At 37.6% G+C, this 21,127-nt stretch overlaps 1 protein-coding gene across 1 annotated transcript in view; it reads left to right on the top strand.

The window, feature by feature from the left end:
- ITIH2 (inter-alpha-trypsin inhibitor heavy chain 2) overlaps positions 1-21,127 on the top strand; it is a 64,894-nt gene that overhangs the window by 15,575 nt on the left and 28,192 nt on the right. The window contains exons 4-13 of the mRNA XM_082255135.1: positions 679-851; positions 6,754-6,858; positions 11,159-11,321; positions 11,420-11,527; positions 12,633-12,758; positions 14,720-14,836; positions 15,306-15,474; positions 18,296-18,421; positions 19,428-19,609; positions 20,398-20,586. Coding sequence (XP_082111261.1) covers positions 679-851; positions 6,754-6,858; positions 11,159-11,321; positions 11,420-11,527; positions 12,633-12,758; positions 14,720-14,836; positions 15,306-15,474; positions 18,296-18,421; positions 19,428-19,609; positions 20,398-20,586 — 1,458 coding nt within the window. The remainder of the gene's footprint in view (positions 1-678; positions 852-6,753; positions 6,859-11,158; positions 11,322-11,419; positions 11,528-12,632; positions 12,759-14,719; positions 14,837-15,305; positions 15,475-18,295; positions 18,422-19,427; positions 19,610-20,397; positions 20,587-21,127) is intronic.

Consider the following 21,127-nt stretch of genomic DNA (forward strand, 5'->3'; position numbering starts at 1 on the left):
CCTCTCCTCATTTCACCAGGATCATCCAAGCTTTACTGTAGGCCTCCTTAAATGAATGGTACCCAAACAACAGGACTGGGTATGGTGCTCAAAAAATTGAAAAATTGCTCCAAGTGCCATACATTTATTAAGGGTGATTTCTCAGGAAGTCATGTGGGTTAGTGACACAATGTGTAGGGCAGAAGCTGGGTGACTTCTGGTCCAGGGTCAAAACCGAAAGTACCTCTGTCGATAGTGTGGAGTGTATACTTAGCGTCTGTACTATTTAGTACTCAATGTGAGTGCAGTTTTATTTTATATCCATTTCTCAATAAATGTATTCCATCTTGGCGCGATTTTCCTTTTTTGCGCACCATAGATACCACATTCGTCTTCAATATTGAAGAATATTTTGGCACAATTTTATGGACTTACTGTTCATTACTAGCACCTTTATATTATTTTTAGAATTTTGATGGCCATTCAGGAGGCATTTATGAATGTATTTGTTTTTGAACATTAAGGAATATTTTAGCACATTTATCTGGACATATTCCTTTTCATACAGTACATAATTTAGTTATTTATATGTTAGCAGCGCAGCACTTTTTTGTTGTACAGTATTACAAAATCGTTTTCTGTTTATCTTCTCTGCATGACCACATTCTGAAATACAATATCATGTCTTTATACTTACAGGCTCCATCTAAGGACTCTATCTCTCTGTACAGCTATAAAGTAGAATCTACCATCACATCACATTTCGTCAATACTATGATACAGAGCAAAGTGGTGAACACTGCTCCATATTCACAGAGCCTCTCATTTGATATTCAGATTCCCAAAGGGGCATTCATCAATAATTTTACTATGTAAGAATTTTTTTAATAGCCATATCAAGTTACCTTTAATAAGTTTTTGTTACTACAAAACTAATCTGATACAAACGCTCAGACAGGCATGTATAAGTATGCTTAAGAATTCTATTTATTTGAACACAGAGTGGTTCGATTTTTCATTACTCTTTGCCCACATGCAGCCTAAAGATCCAGGAGATGCCTGAAATGTGTCCACACACATAAGTGTGTAAATTTGATCATATTTTAAAGCATTTTTGCTTGTACAATTTAAGAAACTATTAGTGGGCTCATTCTATAATTTATTATTTTATGTTTGTATTGAATGTGATAGCGAGAGTCCCTGTTTCTGGTAAAATTAATTTAAAATGGACTCTCAAAGAGTCAGTTTAGGAAGCTTCAGTGGTATTTTTGTGAGCAAAGAAAACCATGTTTTAAGTTTTCCCTGGATTTGGTAAGTCCGGATCAGGGCTGGAAGCTTGAAGACTCCAAAGAGCATTGGGTGGGATGAAGACTTCAGTCCTGTGTCCAGGTTTTCCAGAAATTGTGCAGGTTGTGTGTGTCCAGGTGCACACACTCGTTATAAGTGTCAAAAAGGGGAGTGATTGGCGCTGCCAGGAAGTTAGGTTAATGGGAAATCTGGGTTAGGCTCCTATAGTTCAAGACCAAGTTCAACACATGCAAATGCACATAGAATGTATGTGGGAATGAGAACTATATAAGTAATAGGATATAAAAACACAATGGGTGTGTAATATGTGTGTAAAATTAACGCTATGTGCTGATACCAAATCAATAAATAAATAAATGTGTTCAATACCTAACGGGCTTATTGAGACTCAACATAAATATGCAAATATATGTAAATGTAGGTATAAAAATATAAAAGCATATAAAGATAGTATTAATAAATTATGGTGATATAGAGAGTTAGTGTGCAAAGGTGCTAAAAAATAAATATAGTGCACTAATCAAACTAAATAAGGTACATTCCGAATAGTCATAACCATCTATTCAATAAAGTGCAACTGCATACTCATAAGCAATGAAAATAAATAAGTGGGTGAACTATGTGCATCCCACACTGGTGACAATATAAACACTAGTAAATAAATAAGTGCAGCCGTGCAAATAACTATATAAATTATGAAAGTGAGAACCATATAAATTCAAAGGCTCAAAAAGCAGGTTCTGTGTATTTTAAAATTGTCCAAAAATAGTGCAATCAGAGTTGGTACAGAAATCATAAAGTTCTATAGTCCATATAAGGATGGAGTAAGGTGCTCTTTTTTTCTATGAAGCCGGGAGTGCAGTGAGTGATTGGAAGATAGGGTGCTCCCCCTCTCCTGGGGTCCTGTGCTTACCGGATGTCCGTACCCCTACAGGGGTAAATGGCGGGTCGATAACAGGGATCGCTCCCATACACTGGCAATCTGGTTCCGTCCTATCCTTCCTATTACCACTCGTATCCACTCCTTGCTCCGGTACACATAGGGGTTAAAGCATCAGGGAGAGAGCTCCAGTACAATTCCCGGGTATATGAAAAAGGGGAAAAACAGAAGCCTCCGATAGTGCAGGATTGCCTTTAAAACTTTTATTTAGATTCCAAAAAAGACATGTACTCACATAAAATCAACATGCAGCGCATCCGTATGGCATAGGGTCCGCAACTACCTCGTTCGCGGTGCTCACCTGGGATCAGCGTGCGTTCCTAGCCTCGGGATCGTTCAGACGGAAGTGATGTGGTCACGTTCTCGACGCGTTTCGTCACACTGACGGAATCAAAATAAAAGTTTTAAAGGCAATCCTGCACTATCGGAGGCTTCTGTTTTTCCCCTTTTTCATATACCCGGGAATTGTACTGGAGCTCTCTCCCTGATGCTTTAACCCCTATGTGTACCGGAGCAAGGAGTGGATACGAGTGGTAATAGGAAGGATAGGACGGAACCAGATTGCCGGTGTATGGGAGCGATCCCTGTTATCGACCCGCCATTTACCCCTGTAGGGGTACGGACATCCGGTAAGCACAGGACCCCAGGAGAGGGGGAGCACCCTATCTTCCAATCACTCACTGCACTCCCGGCTTCATAGAAAAAAAGAGCACCTTACTCCATCCTTATATGGACTATAGAACTTTATGATTTCTGTACCAACTCTGATTGCACTATTTTTGGACAATTTTAAAATACACAGAACCTGCTTTTTGAGCCTTTGAATTTATATGGTTCTCACTTTGATAATTTATATAGTTATTTGCACGGCTGCACTTATTTATTTACTAGTGTTTATATTGTCACCAGTGTGGGATGCACATAGTTCACCCACTTATTTATTTTCATTGCTTATGAGTATGCAGTTGCACTTTATTGAATAGATGGTTATGACTATTCGGAATGTACCTTATTTAGTTTGATTAGTGCACTATATTTATTTTTTAGCACCTTTGCACACTAACTCTCTATATCACCATAATTTATTAATACTATCTTTATATGCTTTTATATTTTTATACCTACATTTACATATATTTGCATATTTATGTTGAGTCTCAATAAGCCCGTTAGGTATTGAACACATTTATTTATTTATTGATTTGGTATCAGCACATAGCGTTAATTTTACACACATATTACACACCCATTGTGTTTTTATATCCTATTACTTATATAGTTCTCATTCCCACATACATTCTATGTGCATTTGCATGTGTTGAACTTGGTCTTGAACTATAGGAGCCTAACCCAGATTTCCCATTAACCTAACTTCCTGGCAGCGCCAATCACTCCCCTTTTTGACATTTACACCTGACGCTCCCCCATTGGGGGTGCATCTTTTGGAGTGGGCAGCAGCCATTAGTGTTTTATTTATAGAAATTTTACGCACTATTTTATAGATAGTTTATCCTAAGCGCGGATCTTTCTTCTTTTCTTTACACTCGTTATAAGGCAGGTCTGAGCATAGCTCAGAAGAGGTGGAGTAGGATTTGGTGTTGGAGCAGTTGCTGCAGCCAGGAGGGAGGTGTCCTCCTGTTTAGGAACCAAGGCAATATCCTTGAGACAGTAATCCATGTAGGAGAGGTTCCAGGTCAGTGGACTGAGAGAGTTGGGCCAGCTGAGAGAGTCTGGGAAACCATAGCTGAGACAACTAGGAGAGAGAGTCCTGTAGACCAGAGAAACTGTGAGTCTCAGAGGAGTGAGAAAGCCTGGAGTGACAGGAGAACCCCTTCCTAGAGGCCGGGATTGGGCCTGCCCAGCATGGTACTGCCACCGAGGCTTAGTGAGCCTTGAGAGGCAAGTGATTTGGCATTTTTCATGTTTTGTATTTTTGCTGGAAAAGAACCTCTGTGTGGGCAATCCATGCGTGTATGAACTTTCATGTTGTTACTCTTAATAAAAGTGGGCTACCACGGCCTAAAACTGAAGTTCCTGTTTGCTGTGAACTCACTGAAAAACACATCTACCACTCAGTGGTGTATTTTTGGTTTTGTGCTGCCCTAGGCAAGACTAAAATCGGACACCCTCCCCGATACATGAGGTTTAAAAATTAGTTGGCTGAAATCATATGTACATTGGAACATTCACCTACAGTGGGGATCGAAAGTTTGGGTACCCCAGGTAAACATTTGTATTAATGTGCATAAAGAAGCCAAGGAAAGATGGAAAAATCTCTAAAAGGCATTAAATTACAGATTAGACATTCTTATAATATGTCAGCAAAAGTTAGATTTTATTTCCATCATTGACACTTTCAAAATGACAGAAAACAAAAAAATGGTGTCTGCAAAAGTATGGGCACCCTGCAGAATTTATAGCATGCACTGCCACCTTTGCAAGGCTGAGACCTGCCAGTGTCATGGATTGTTCTCAATCATCGTCTGGGAAGACCAGGTGATGTCAATCTCAAAGGTTTTAAATGCCCAGACTCATCTGACCTTGCTCCAACAATCAGCACCATGGGATCTTCTAAGCAGTTGTCTAGAAAACTGAAACTGAAAATAGTTGACGCTAACAAAGCTGGAGAAGGCTATAAGAAGATAGCAAAGCGTTTTCAGATGTCAATATCCTTTGTTCGGAATGTAATTAAGAAATGGCAGTCATCAGGAACAGTGGAAGTTAAAGCAAGATCTGGAAGACCAAGAAAAATATCAGACAGAACAGCTCGCAGGATTGTGAGAAAAACAATTCAAAACCCACTTTGATTGCACGATCCCTCCAGAAAGATCTGGCATACACTAGAGTTGTGGTACACTATTCCACTATAAAGAGATACTTGTACAAATGTGGTATTCATGGAAGAGTCATCAGAAGAAAACCTCTTCTATGTCCTCACCACAAAAATCAGCGTTTGAACTTTGCAAATGAACATATAGACAAGCCTGATGCATGTTGGAAACAAGTTCTGTGGACCGATGAGTTTAAAATTGAACTTTTTGTCCGGAATGAGCAAAGGTACGTTTGGAGAAGAAGGGGCACAGAATTTAATGAAAAGAACCTCTGTCCAACTGTTAAGCATGGGGGTGGATCAATCATGATTTGGGGTTGTATTGCAGCCAGTGGCACAGGGAACATCCCACGAGTAGAAGGAAAAATGAATTCAATAGAATTACAGCAAATTTTGGATGGTAACTTGTTGCCATCTGTGAAAAAGCTGAAGTTAAAGAGAGGATGGCTTCTACACATGGATAATGATCCTAAACACACCTCGAAATCCACAGGGGATTACATCAAGAGGCATAAACTGAAGGTTTTGCCATGGCCTTCACAATCTCCTGACCTCAACATAATTGAAAATCTATGGATAGACCTTAAAAGAGCAGTGCGTGACAGACAGCCCAGAAATCTCAAAGAACTGGAAGACTTTTGTAAGGAAGAATGGGCAAAGATACCTCAAACAAGAATTGAAAGACTCTTGGCTGGCTACAAAAAGCGTGTACAAGCTGTGATCCTTGCCAAAGGGGGCAGTACAAGATATTAACTCTGCAGGGTGCCCAAACTTTTGCAGATGCAATTTTTTTGTTTTCTGTTATTTTGAAAGTGTAAATGATGGAAATAAAATCTAACTTTTGTTGACATATTATAAGAATGTCTAATCTGTAATTTGATGCCTTTTGGAGATTTTTCCATCTTTCCTTGGCTTCTTTATGCACATTAATACAAATTTTTACCTGGGGTGCCCAAACTTTCGATCCCCACTGTATACATCAGCATCACCTAATCCCTTCAAATACCACATTGAATAAGTAATATATCAGTTCTTGTCATGATGAACAAATAGTTCCATGTATGATAATCCAATGCATTTCAAAATTAATCTTTTTCAAAGGTAGGAGTAGTCATATATATATAAAGTGAATGTTAAAAACGTTGAATCAGCCAAATGATAACCATATAAATTTGGTGGAAAAACCACATAAATGTTCATCCCCCAAAGGGAGCTCACAAGGTTCTTCATCCTTGGAGGAAAATGGGGGAGGGCCATTCACAAAGACTCTAGAAGACACTCTAATTGGTAAATTCCGCTCTTAGGTGTTGTAACGGATTACCATGCAGAGAGGGCCTTTATCCTTCTGAGACCGCTCCACCAGAGGCATGCTAACCATTTTGTGTTTAACACTCACTTTATATATATGACTACTCCTTTAATGTGACATAAACTTTTTCCTACAAACCCATCTTCTGAAAGCATATGAAGGCATTAGAGCTTTTGAGCCAGATCACCAATTTTAGAGGGAGGGATGGAAAGTAATATGACATGAAGCATTGTTGGTACGATATTATTTAACTGCATTTTATTTTTGTTAAATCATTGTTTGTGATCAATGACTAAGTAATTGTTTATGATCAATAACTAAAACGGCTATATTTATAACTTTAACTAATAGTGTACTGTATATTGTTTGCGTTCTTTTTTGTTTAAGGAATGTTAATGGAATCACATTTAGTGGCTCAATTAAAGAGAGGTCAGAGGCAAGAGGTCTGTATTCTAAAGCAAGAGCAAGAGGAAAATCAGCAGGTATACTGAGGTTAGTAACTCTGAACACCTTATTGAATTCATTTTTGGCTTGTATATAAGCTTTCAAGATTTGAACTCAGCAGCAAACAAGTAACATCTAGCCAATCAAAAGATTAATGTCCTGCCCATTTAGAAGACCTGGACATCAAAGTTCATCTTTGAACAATATGGCAACCTGTTATCAAACACAATAGGGACAGATGTCTTATGGAAATAACAAATAGATGTGAACCCAACCACTAAAGTTTAATATAAGCTTTAAAGTGTAAATGTAATTAAAAACATTATTTTTACAATGTCAAAATCTGCAAATTTCATTAAATATTATCTGGTAATCCTTCTGTGAAGATTCTTGTTCAGGCATTTCATGTTTTACGGTGACGATAGTCTGGCCTGCATCTTAGTTGTTCTCCTGTGCTGTCACATGCTCTCACAAAGGGAGACTACAAGCGACTGTATTGACAAACCTTTTGAATATACAGTATCTCACAAAAGTGAGTACACCCCTCACATTTTTGTAAATGTTTTATTATATCTTTTCATGTGACAACACTGAAGAAATGACACTTTGCTACAATGTAAAGTAGTGAGTGTACAGCTTGTATATCAGTGTAAATTTTCTGTCCCCTCAAAATAACTCAACACACAGCCATTAATGTCTAAACCGCTGGCAACAAAAGTGAGTACACCTCTAAGTGGAAATGTCCAAACTGAGCCCAAAGTGTCAATATTTTGTGTGGCCACCAATATTTTTCAGCAGTGCCTTAACCCTCTTGGGCATGGAGTTCACCAGAGCATCACAGGTTGCCACTGGAGTCTTCTTTTACTCCACCACGACGACATCATGGAGCTGGTTGATGTTAGAAACCTTGCACTCCTCCACCTTCCATTTGAGGATGCCCCACAGATGTTCATTAGGGTTTAGGTCTGGAGACATGCTTAGTCAGTCCATCATCTTTATCCTCAGCTTCTTTAGCAAGGCAGTGGTCGTCTTGGAGGTGGGTTTGGGGTCGTTATTATGTTAGAATACTGCCCCGCGGCCCAGTCTCTGAAGGGAGGGGATCATGCTCTGCTTCAGAATGTCACAGTATATGCTGGTGTTCATGGTTCCCTCAATGAACTGTAGCTCCCCAGTGCCGGCAGCACTCATGCAGGCCCAGACCATGACACTCCCACCACTACTGTATGTTTCACTGTTGTCATCATCAGGAAACCCACCCTGAAAGATGCCATGCAGCAGTTGCTGGAGTACATGCATGTAGAAAGGAAATGTCTGCTGGAAGGCTGCATGAGATAAGCAGTGCTAAATTCCAACAAAGGATCAAGAAAAGTAAAAAAAAAAAAAAAGAAAAAGAAATCGACACCTATTTAGGGTATGCATGTACATTAACCCCCCCTGGCGGTATTCCAGAATGTGGCTCGGGGTTAACTTTCAGTACCAAAAGCGGTAACCCCGAGCCACAGTTGGGATTACCCCGCAATGTTACTCACCTTCCCTGCGCTCCCCCGCCGTCCTCCCCGGCATCCTCACAGTCTCTCCCCGCTCTGTGCACTACTGATTGTCGGCATTTGCCTTCCGGTTCCCTCCTTGTGAGCGTTGCAACGCAGGGGGGGTGGAACCGGCAGCAAATTCAAAAGTGTAAAAACACTAAATGACATGATACAAAGCTGTGATCCTAACGCTTTTGCGCAAAAAAAAAAAATGCTTTTTGGACACCATGGTCATTTAAAATTTTCCAGGCACAAAGCACTGGAAAAGCACAGGCAGGGCACTGGAAAAGTCACAGGTGCAATCCTGTGCTGAAATGCGTTAGGATCACAGCTATGTATCATGTCATTTAGTGTATTTTTTAATTTGCCACCAGTTCCAGCCCCCTGCGTCACAACACCTGCAGGGAAGGGAAGCGGAAGACAGGTGCCGGCATCGGCCGAGCACACAGCGGGAGGATTGCGGAAGGACGGCGGGGGATCGCAGGGGAACGTGAGTTTTAAAATGTAAAACAACAGATTTCCATGCAAAACAATGTACCGCTTTTAGCACAGAAATCTGAACATAATCAGACCACCAGGGAGGTTAATGAAAGATCCACATGTCTATGTCCAGCTTAAATAGTTGCCTCTAAAATAATTTTGGTGTCTGGTGTAAAAAGTCAATCATAGGCACATCTCACTTCCCTGATTATTGGGTTGAGCAACATTCTGTTTTACTGAAAGAAACTATTGGATAGAAATATTATCTGAGAATATCTACAGTATTATATCAGTATGTACAGTGCCCTGAAAAAGTATTCATACCCCTTGAAATTTTCCACATTTTCTCATATTACAACCAAAAACGTACGTTTATTTTATTGGGATTTTATGTGATAGACCAACACAAAGTGGCACATAATTGTGAAGTGAAAGGAAAAGGGTTTTCAAATTTTTTTACAAATAAATATCTGAAAAGTGTGGCGTGCTTTTGTATTCAGCCCCCTTTACTCTGATCCCCTTTACTAAAATCACCTAACTAGTAAATCAAGTTCACCTGTGTGTAATTTAATCTCAGTATAAATACAGCTGTTTTGTGAAGCCCTCAGAAGTTTGTTAGAGAACTTTATTGAACAAACAGTATCATGAAGGCCAAGGTACACACCAGACAGGTCAGGGATTAAGTTGAGAAATTTAAAGCAGGGTTAGGTTATAAAAAATATCCCAAGCTTTGAACATTTCACAGAACACTGTTCAATCCATCACCCAAAAATGGAAAAAGTATGGCACAACTGCAAACCTACCAAGACATTGCTGTCCACCTAAACTGACAGGCCAAGGACAGCATTAATCAGAGAAGCAGCCAAGAGGCCCATGGTAACTCTGGAGGAGCTGCAGAGATCCACAGCTCAGATGGGAGAATCTGTCCACAGGACAACTATTAGTTGTGCACTCCACAAATTTGGCCTTAATGGAAGAGCGCCAAGAAGAAAGCCGTTGTTGAAAGAAAGCCATAAGAAGTCCTGTTTGCAGTTTGCCAGAAGTCATGTGGGGGACACAGCAAGCATGTGGAAGAAGGTGCTCTGGTCAGATGGGACCAAAATTGATCTTTTTGGCCTAAAAACAAAACGCTATCTGTGGCAGAAAACTAACACTGCACATCACTCTGAACACAACATCCCCACCGTGAAACATGGTGGTGGAAGCATCATGTTGTGGTGATGCTTTTCTTGAGCAGGGAAGCTGGTCAGAGTTGATGGGAATATGGATGGAGCCAAATACAGTGCAATCTTAGAAGAAAACCTGTTAAGAGTCTGCAAAAGACTTCAGACTGGGGCGGAAATTCACCTTCCAGCAGGACAACAACCCTATACATACAGCCAGAGCTACAATAGAATGGTTTACATCAAAGCATATTTATGTGTTAGAATGGCCCAGTCAAAATCCAGGCCTAAATCCAATTAAGAATCTGTGGCAAGACTTGAAAATTGCTGTTCACAGATGCTCTCCATCCAATATAACAGAGTTTGAGCTATTTTATAAAGAAGAATGGGCAAAAATGACACTCTCTAGATGTGCAAAAGCTGGTAGAGACACATCCAAAAACACTTGCAGCTGTAATTGCAGTGAAAGGTGGTTTTACAAAGTATTGACTCAGGGAGGCTGAATACAAATGCACACCACACTTTTCAGATATTGATTTGTAAAAAAAAAAAATATATCGTTTTCCTTTCACTTCAAAATTGTGTTGGTCTCTCACAAAAAATCCCAATAAAATACATTTACTTTTTTGGTTGTAACATGACAAAATGTGGAAAGCTTAAAGCGGTATGAATACTTTTTCAAGGCACTCTATATTAACCACTTACCGCAAAGTGACGTAGGTATGACTTAGAGGCGACTCCCATTGAAGTCTATGTGCACAAGTCGGATAGAGGTCACCTTGAAGTAGCACAGGAACCTTTTCTGAAGTCGGAGCGACATCAGTAGTTCATATTAAGACGGCTCTCATTCGTTTACGTTAAATTTGTGATGATAAGAGACTTGGGGCGACTTGAGGGCACACAAGTCGTGTCCCAAGTCGGAGTAGTGTGAACCGACTCTAAAGAGCAAAATAAAATGAAAGAAGAGAATATTTATCTCCTTGTACTTAGTAAAGTTAAATACAATATTTGGAGAGCCTTTTATTTATAGGCTCCATTATGGTTCTCTAATAAAAGGATCCATAAAAAATATCCTTTTGTCTGTTTATTAAACAGCCCTGCGACGTAATCATGGAAAAGTTTAGTCTACATAGTTATCATGTTAAAGTTGACATTTTTAAATATTGTTGTGGACAGAACGAATTCCCTGGATATGGAAAACTTCAAAGCTGATTTAACTGTACCAGGAGGAACCAAAGTTCAATTTGAAATTAATTATCAAGAAGCCCTTCAGAGGAAACTTGGAACGTATGAACATGTTCTCTATCTTCAACCAGGAAGAATAGCAAAACACTTTGAGGTGAGAGAGTCTTTGAAATTAAAAACAGATGGTTGCACTGAGCATTAGCTGGTAATTTGTGGAAATTATTTTGGTTTATATTATTTTTTTATTTTTAGGTTGATATCTATATCTTAGAGCCAGAAGGTATCAGCACCATTAATGTGGTAAAATCAGTTGCAGATAAATTTTCTAATCTCGTTAAAGTTGACAAGACGGATAAGAAGGTAATATCAGAATTTATCACATTTTTAAATCTAGCACTGTATTTAAACTTTACTTGCTGTAAGTGCTGTAAACCCTAACTGTAACCATCAAGCAACAATCAAAAAAATGTTCAGTTCATAATAAACTGTTAAAAAATGAAAAGTACAACACAAATTATTGACAAAATTAGAAGCGAATCAGGTTGCCTCTCATGTAGCAAACAAGCATTTATGCCCTATACACCTGTATTACTGGACAGCCAACTGTGCCAGGTTGACACATTTTCTGAGACAGATTTATCACTGTAAATGAGAAAGATTTTCACTTTAAACAAATGTACAATTTAGAAGTGGGCAGGGTAAGATTTTTTAATTAAATATTTTATTTGTTATTTACATATAACAGAATCTCTCTTCCTGGGTGTTGAAGCAATGGTGATGTAGGCAGGGCTCACAGATGCTCATTTGGAAGGCTATGTCACTGGTATTTTTGATATCTTCCGTACTTTGCAAAATCTTACAATATTTTGGGGGTAAAGTTTAATGTTTTAGTCCTTCAGATGACATGTAACTTCACATGATGAAGGTGGCTTATTTCGGCTTCAGAAAACAAGAAACCCACTTGGTGGAAATTCTTGTATAGCCCAGTAGATTTAAAGTATGCCCAATTTCTGGTAGTGATGCTTTATCCAGCTGCAAATTGGGCTAAAAAGCCTCTGTTTTTTCTTGGATATTGTTACTATCTACCAGACTTTGGTTAAAAAGAAAAAAATTACTCAAGTTTAAACTCTAAAGTGAAACTGGGAAGGCCAAAATTAATTCAGTCAGGACCTGTGTGAGCCTGTGTGACCTGTGTTTTGAATCTGTTTTTTTTTTTTTTCAGTTGGTTATTAATAAATTATTTCCATTTTTACAAAGTATACCGTACCTTCATTTTTAAATATAATTGAATATATATTTTAATATGAAATGTTGAGTTTAACATATATTTATGAGTAATGTATGATACCCTAAGTCTGTAAGACAAGCATGTAAAAAAAGATGTAAAAAAAAAAGCAGATGATCCATGTTGGTATTCTTTCTGTTTTTGTTATTACTTTTAATAAGTACATTTATACTGCCACAGGCTCACATATCCTTCAAACCAACTGTGGATGAGCAGCGTGAGTGCCCCACCTGTCCAACTACTGCTGTGGATGGAAGACTCAGCGTGAAATATGATGTTAACAGGGATAAAGCCAGCCAGCTTCAGGTAGAATCTCAAAACTAAGAAGAAAATTTGATCTCTCGATATGTATTAAACTTGAGCGATGGTCAGAAAAATATTTAACAATCTTAGCTCTCTTTTGGCCTGCCATGTGTATTCTAAACATGATTCCTAGATTGTTAACAAACATCGCAACCTGTTGAAAAACTCTAATCTTTACACCCACAACTGGAAAAGCTTAGTGTCAACACTGTATTTAAACCAAATATACAATGATGCTCTGAGATTTTGTGTTAAAATAATGTTTTTTTATATATATATATATATATATATATATTTATATACAGTATGACTATCATACAATTTTTTTGTAAAACAAGTATTAGGAAAATATTGTGATTGTGATTACATTGAAGACCAATAACCTGGAATCCTTACTATGCTTCTCCCTGAAATGTCAAGAGACACTATGTTTCTTGAAGCCATTTATTATATTATTAACATGTTCTCCTATCCTTTTCTTTCATTTTCTTATGGTCCTTCCCACGTATTGCGGCCTGCAAGGACATTCTAAAATGTAAACTTCATGGGATGTGTCATAAGAAATAAACCCTTTATTCTCATATTCCTTATTTGTTCTTATAGACCAAAAAAATCCTCTTTCTACATCACTCTTTGTGGTTTTACATACTTTACACCTATTATAATAAGAGAAGCCTTTTCCTTCAAAAAACAACCTGGGCCTTTTTGGAGGATCTACAAGATTATGAACCAGTCTTGTTCTTAAGGACTTATTTTTTCTATAAATGAACTTTGGATTCTGGGAAGTAATTTTTTTCAAAACCTGATCTTTCAAAAAAATACGCAAGTTTTTGTTTTAAATTTTCGTTCTAATACACTATACTGTGTTTAAAAGTCTGTAATAAAATCACAAGATACATTCCCTGCATTTCTATGTTTTTTAATTTCCAGCAGGGAGATTCAATTATTTTCAAAAACTTTTTCCCTAGCATTTTCTAAAAAGGTCATCTTATACCCCTTTTCTAAAATAATACTTTAGTCTGATTAAAATAATCCGAGACAGGATCAAAATTTATTTTAATTCTGGTAAACTGGCTATTTGCTGTATTTAAATGTATTTTGGATGAGGGCAACTAGTAGTGAGGATATGGCTGTTGCAATCGGTTACTTTAATAAATGTTTTGATACAAATTTTTCCATCCAATTTTAATAAAGTCAGATCCAGATAATTAATCATCTCTCTACTTCCTTGTGGACACCTTAAGCCATATCTATTGTCATTAATTGTCCTCAAAAAATCGGCTAGACTCTTTTGTGATCTTTACCACGCTACTATAATATCATCTATGAAGCGCTTGAATAGAACCATCTGTGGCCATTTACCACTCTTGCTCACATTTTGCCATCACTAAATTGGCCACTCTGGGAGAAAAATGGGAAATTTATAATAGTTTTAATATATTTATTAGATAGGTGATAGAGCTGTCATTGCAATCAACCATTAGATTGGGATCCTAATATAACAAATGTATTTTATGGTTTTACCACAACACCTGATTTCACCAGATGGCAGAGATGCAGATGAAATTTTTAACTGTAGTAATCTACACCAAAAGCAGCCTATGAGTCCCTGGAGTGGGACACCCTTCTGATTTACTACAAGAAGGGATCAGAAACAACCAGTTTCAATCATCTTTAGAAAATGGGTCCTATACGTGTTTTGTCAGCAGACCCTTAACACCTTACCAGTGCGTTGTAGCTTTTGACAAACAAATTATATGTTTTGTGACAGTACTATGCCTTTTCTATTTATTTTCTATCAAAAATATATAATATCTTGAGAAATAAAGAAAGTTTATTAAATATATTAAGACATATGGGGCCATAAATGTTATCAAAGTTACTAGAGAAATAAGTGTGAAAATGATGTCACAGCACACAATGGTACATGCTAACACAATGTTTCTATTATTTCTCTATATTAGGTGTTCAATGGATATTTTCTTCACTTTGTTGCCCCAGAAAATCAGCCTCCACTTCCAAAGAATATTTTATTTGTTATTGATGTCAGTGGTTCCATGTGGGGAATTAAGATGAGACAGGTAAGTGTAAGACACAACCTAAAGGAGAATAAATTGAAAGCAAAACTCCAACCTAATAAAAAGGGAAAAAACATATCTTAGCACATATTCACGCCAGTATGGTCTCACAGTACTACTGCATTGAAGGTTGCTCATATAATACATGACCTCTGTTCAGTACAGAAGTAAGGACTGCCCACCTCCACCATTGGAAAAGAGAAAGAATCTACGTTGTCACCAGACCGGCCATAAAACATTATGCATATTTTTGCTTATTTACTATTTACGTGGTGCATGTCCATTGGATGGGAGCTAAATCACACATTATAGCAAGGAAATCCCACCAGTGTAGCAGCTGAGAAATTTGAGGGCAGGGTGTGATTTATCTTTCCCCTCCATCCTCCATCCAAGGGTCCATGTGAAATAAAATATCATGGAATTTACAGTAAGGTTTTTATACCAATTTGTTGTGGGGTTTTATTTTTTCCAGACAGTTGAAGCAATGAAAGCAATTTTGGATGACCTTCGTTCTGATGACCAATTTGGTATTGTTGACTTCAACCACAATATTCGATGCTGGAAGGATGAGCTTGTTTATGCAACACCCACTGAGAAAGATAGTGCCAAGAAATATGTTCAGAATATACAGGCTATTGGAGGTAAAAGCTTGCAATAAAGGAGTTCTGATGTTAACAAATGCCACCTAAAACTCAGTCTATGTCCAAATCACAGTCAGCAATATAATCCAAATTTAAAACATGCAATTGAAGAAAAATCCCTCTTATCAGTGTTTTGGAATTTATTAATGTGCTTCAAAGAGATCAGGTTCCATTAAAAAAAAAAAAAAAGGTTTAAACAGTGTTTAATATAAAACTATGATATTTTGCACTGATGCCTTTTTCCGGTCTCTTTTATCATCACACATTAAAGAGACCCTGTCGCTACACCATTAATTTGAACAAAAATACACCCATACGATCATATATGAGGAGCAGCTGGGCCAGCACAAAGATTAATCACTTACTTACTCCCAGAAGTGGAGAGGACTATGACATGCAAGGATGAAGGGAGTTGTTCTAGGGAAATGACTACTCAATTTTTCTAGCAAGTTATAAGACAGGTTGCAAGTGAACAAAAATAATTGGAAAGGAAAAAGACTGCAAGTAGACATTTAAAACACTTGCTTTGTCAGTGCTGTTACTTCCAAGTTGGTGATAGCATCTCTTCAAATATCCAGCAGATGTTGTCTACAAAATGATTGTTGTCATGTAAGACGATGATTGTTTCAGCAATCTTAAGATTAATATGAAGGACAGAGACATGGCAAAGAAAAGTAATTGCTGGAATGCTGATGGTTTTCTGCTCTCTGGGTCAGATCTACAGCTGACAGTAAAATCATTTAATTTATAAATACTTAACAGCTCTTGTTTATGTGCATTGCATGTTTCATATTTCATCTGTGTATTTGCATAGCCATGGTATAGGAAAGCTCTTAGGAAAAACAGCTATTTTAACAAAACTTCAGGCAGACTACTTTATCATTCCACTTTTGTTTTGTTGTACACAGTGCTACACTAAAACAGTTAGATCTTTACTGAGGAACTGAACTGTGGAAGTTGTGTCAAAAGCAAGAAGTAGAGAGGAAAGGACCAGTCACCAACATTGCCTGTAGACTCTCTATATCTGATCTTTTCTCAATTACTGACTTACCAAGTCTTGTTCTGCACTGTGTGGAGGCGACCATCTTGGTAGGCAGGGTTTTGCTTCCTTGTTGATTGGTAATCTGATGTCAGATTTACCAAAAAGGAGCAGGAGAGGAGGAGGAAACACACATTTACAAAATGAATTAGGTAGAAGCATGAAGATCCCTGCACTGCAGGTCCTCAGGTATACCCTCCTTTCCTCTTTTGCTGTCAGAGAACAGTACAAACACAATAAAGTCTTTCTAACCCCATATTATTTTAACAAGTCTTCAGTGAGAGGCTCCTTGCAGAACCCCATCATTACTATATTTATTTAGACACCCCTAACTATCTATAAATCCATTAGCGTCCATCACTACGTTTGAGATGCTACCTTCTTCCATGCGTTAAGTAGGAGACCACTTCCAAAGATACACTTTCCCTTTTCCCTTGTTGACTTTTTGTGTTAACCACTTGCCAACCAGCCACCGTAGTTTTATTGCGATAGGTTGACTCTTTTCTGCAAAATGACATACATGTAAGTCGCTTCGTGTAGCAGTTAGTGTGGCTAGAGGGGGAGCCAATCAGTGGGTCCAGTGGCCGCGATGTCCACCGGCACCCGCGATCGCTCCCCATGGAGACAGAACAGCGATGTAAACATGGCAGACCGCTGTTCTGTCAGTGAAGAACACAGGGATTCTGTGTTCCTCCTATTTAGGAACATGTGTCTCCGTGTTCAACCAGTGAGCCCATCCCCCACACAGTTAGAAAGCACCCCCTAGGCACACATTTAACCATTTGATTGCCCCTGGTGTTAACCCCTTCCCTGCCAGTGTCATTAGTACAGTAACAATGCATATTTTTAGCACTGATTACTGTAGTAATGTCACTGGTCCCCCCAAAAGTGTCAAAAATGTCAGTTAGGTGTCCGATCTGTCCTCCGAAATGTCGCAGTCCCACTAAAAATTGCTGATCGCCGCCATTACAAGTAAAAATAAATAAATAATTAAAAATGACATAAATCTTTCCCCTAGTTTGTAGACGTGATACCTTTTGTGCCAACCAATCAATATGCACTTATTGGGATTTTTTTTACCAAAAATTTGTAACAGAATACATATTGGCCTAAAATTTTGAAAATGTTTGATTTTTTTTTTTCTATTGGGAATTTTTTATAGCAGAAAGTAAAAAAGATATATATTTTTCAGAATTGTGGCTCTTTTTTTGTTTATAGCACAAAAAATAAAAATCGCAGAGGTTACCAAATACCACCAAAAGAAAGCTCTATTTGTGGGGAAAAAAGGACATCAATTTTATTTGGGTACAGCGTCACACGGCCACGCAATTGTCATTTAAACTAACGTAGTGCCGTATCGCAAAAAATGGCCATAAAGTGGGTAAAACCAGGCCGGTCACAATTATGTAGTATAAGGGCACCCTTAAATTTAGAGTTATATTGGATTACTTGCAAAATGTAAGACTGTATTTCTGTGATTAACATCTTGCTGCCACACAGTACCTAAAAAAAAAATGTCAAAAGTTATAAGGAATCATGTTGAGGGGCTTAGAAAAGATTTATATATTTTTTTTTTAAGTCCACCTTATATACTTTTTGTATTCTTTTTGAATTTGACAAACCTTTAATAAACGTTTATAATAAAAAAATAAATAAATAAAAGATTTATATACATTAGGAGAGACTCATATGTTAGTAACTATTTAATAAACATCAACTATAAAAATAAAAATGTCAAGGTGTATATGTCAAAGTAATATATAATGCTAATCATTTTAACAGGTACTAATATCAATGAAGCCCTTCTTAGAGCTATGTTTATACTGAAAGAAGCCAATGACCACAAACTGTTGGAACCAAACTCAGTTTCTTTGATTGTGCTGGTTTCCGATGGGGATCCAACTGTAGGTAAGAGCGCACTACTGTAAGCACGTAGATAACGTACAAAGTGCACACACTGAACTAAACACTGTAATAAGAAAATTTAATTCTGTGTCATTCTATATACAGTATTTATTACTTCTATAGTATTAGTTGTAGCTGATCATACTCACAACTGTGTATTAAAAAGGAACTACAGTCTGCTCAAATAATTTGTAATCTTTGCCATTCTGAAGCTTCCCTCCAACCACTTTGTGTATTATTTTATATATATTATTTATACTGTGATTCTGTACTTGCCAAAAATGCTGCAGAAATATCCCTCCACTAAGTCTGGCTGCAGCCTTTTTAACTGTGGGCAGCTAAAGCTGCTGACTGTTCACTTCCTGGATTTACAGACACACAGAGGCACACAGACATGCACACAGATGCACACACATACACATAAATACAGACAGACACACTCACACCACTGCTTGCCTGCACATTTCTCCTCTCTTGATGAATACACATGAATCTCTGCAGTCTCCTGTTATCCCTGCCCTCATCCAGCCCCCTCCAGCTCTGCAGCTTTCATTGGCTTTCCTTTAACTCATCCCTCCTCCCTTGCTGGCAAACTCTCACGAGAGTGAGCTGTGCATGATGTCCTTAGCCTAGGCTAATGACCAGACAAGGAAGAGGCAGTGGGCTGTATAAGGTATTTACTAGCAGAAAAAATGTTTTACTATCAAAAGTTAAAACAACAAGGGCAAAAGGATTTATTGATGGAAAGATGAAAAAATGACTGAAGATCCACTTTAATGTGCTAGAAATGTTTTTTTTACACTTGACATGTCCATATCCTCTTTAAGCATAAAGAATGCATTTAATAAAAATTCTGGACTATATTCATAATACAGATCATTTTATGGTCAACAAAATGTTTATAAGCAGTTTTGGCTTGAAAACATCTCCTCATGATGTCAATTTTTATTTGAACTTGATTGCCCTGGATCCTGTATTAAACCTATTTATATTGACTGTTTCTGTCTAGGTGAACTGAAACTGTCTAAGATTCTGAAGAATGTTAAGACAAACAATCGTGATGAGTTTTCTGTTCATTCTCTTGGGATTGGATTTGATGTGGACTATGACTTCTTAGAAAAACTTGCTCAGGAGAATCATGGATTAGCTCAGAGGATCTTTGGAAATCAGGATACAGCTGCTCAGCTTAAGGTATGTTGTCTCTGCATTTCCTTTGTGGTCTTGTGAATCCTGCAAGAAATAATGATAATGGTATTCTCATCCCCCATATTTCTGTGATGACATATTTACTTTAAAAGATGGCTTTTAGAATATTCCCTCTAGTTACCTTGAAAGAGTTACATAGAAAACTAGAAAAGTGACTGCAGGAAAAAGTGGTCCATTGAGTCTGCTCATTTTTTGGGGGGGGGGGGGGGGGGTTTAATTTATACATGTGTGTTTTTTGCTTTTTTTATTTATTTATTTATTTATTTATTTTGGCGGGGGGGGGGGGGGGTTGTTAACTGTTTGCTTAAGTTAGTTAGTTTGATTTTTTATCTTTTTGCATAGTCCTATTTTCTTGTTCTTGTCTTTAGTTTAGATAAGATTTGTTTTTATGGTGCTTACAAATATAGTACTAATTTTAGTCATCTCATCTAGTTATAGTCAGTTAGGGAAACGATAGTGTAACATTAATGTACGTAACTCCCAACCTTGTCAGCAATCCCCTGACCAAGAAAATTGAAAAATGAACTGGATTGGGTATTTCCAGGCAATCATACACTGCAATTTTTTGTGGTGTGATACAACACCACCAGTGTGTCTAATATTTGTAAGTGGCGTATGTAGAGGTATGAAAATAATTTTACAATATAGTAAGTCTTAGTATTGGTAGAAATGTATATGTGGGACATTAGTTCATAGTGAAAGAGAGCATATGCGAAACAGTTTTGAAAATCCAAGAATTACCACATTTACAACTATTTAATTGTTTGTTGTAGGAATTTTATAAAAAGGTTTCCACTCCACTGCTGAAAGACATTATTATCCAATACCCGACAAGTGGGATTTCAGATGTGACTAAAAGCCGCTTCCACCACTATTTTGGAGGGGATGAAATTGTTGTTGCGGGTAAAGTTGACACTGAACAGACATCAAAGGTTGAAAGCTTAATCGAGGCAACTTCTGCTGTAAGTGTTCAATGCAAACCAATTTACTGTCTGCCATTAATGCAAGCTATACTTTCTGCTTATTGTTTATTTACTTAGTTTCTCTATAAAGACTACTGGAAGGAAATATTGTAAAAAAAACGTTGTAGCTTTGGTAGCTGTGTACCACAAATGTATCTGCCAAGTCTACCTGTAATAATTCCTATTAGCATTCATAATTAAGGGTTATATAGGGGACACATAAAAATAAATTCATATAGTAATCTTTGTGTTTTTTTGCTGTAATTCCTACTGCAGCCACAAGGATTTCTTAGCATACTCATGCTTCTCTGTCTACTTGACTCTCAAGACAAGAGCTCATACCTGTGCCACTGGCGACCAAAGTGGACATTTCTGCTCTGCAGTGTAATGAATATGTTCCACCAAATTTGGGAAACCTTGTATGGTCAAAATTCTTACTTTTGCAACAGTTACCAAGCAGTGTAGGAAGAATTTTTTATAAACTTTAGACAGAAAGTGTATTTTCTGTGTTTCCCATTAGGTTCACCTTTAGAATAACACA

Source organism: Pelophylax lessonae (genome assembly GCF_965119305.1).
Source record: "Pelophylax lessonae genome assembly, chromosome: 4".
NCBI classification, from domain to species: Eukaryota; Metazoa; Chordata; class Amphibia; order Anura; family Ranidae; genus Pelophylax; species Pelophylax lessonae.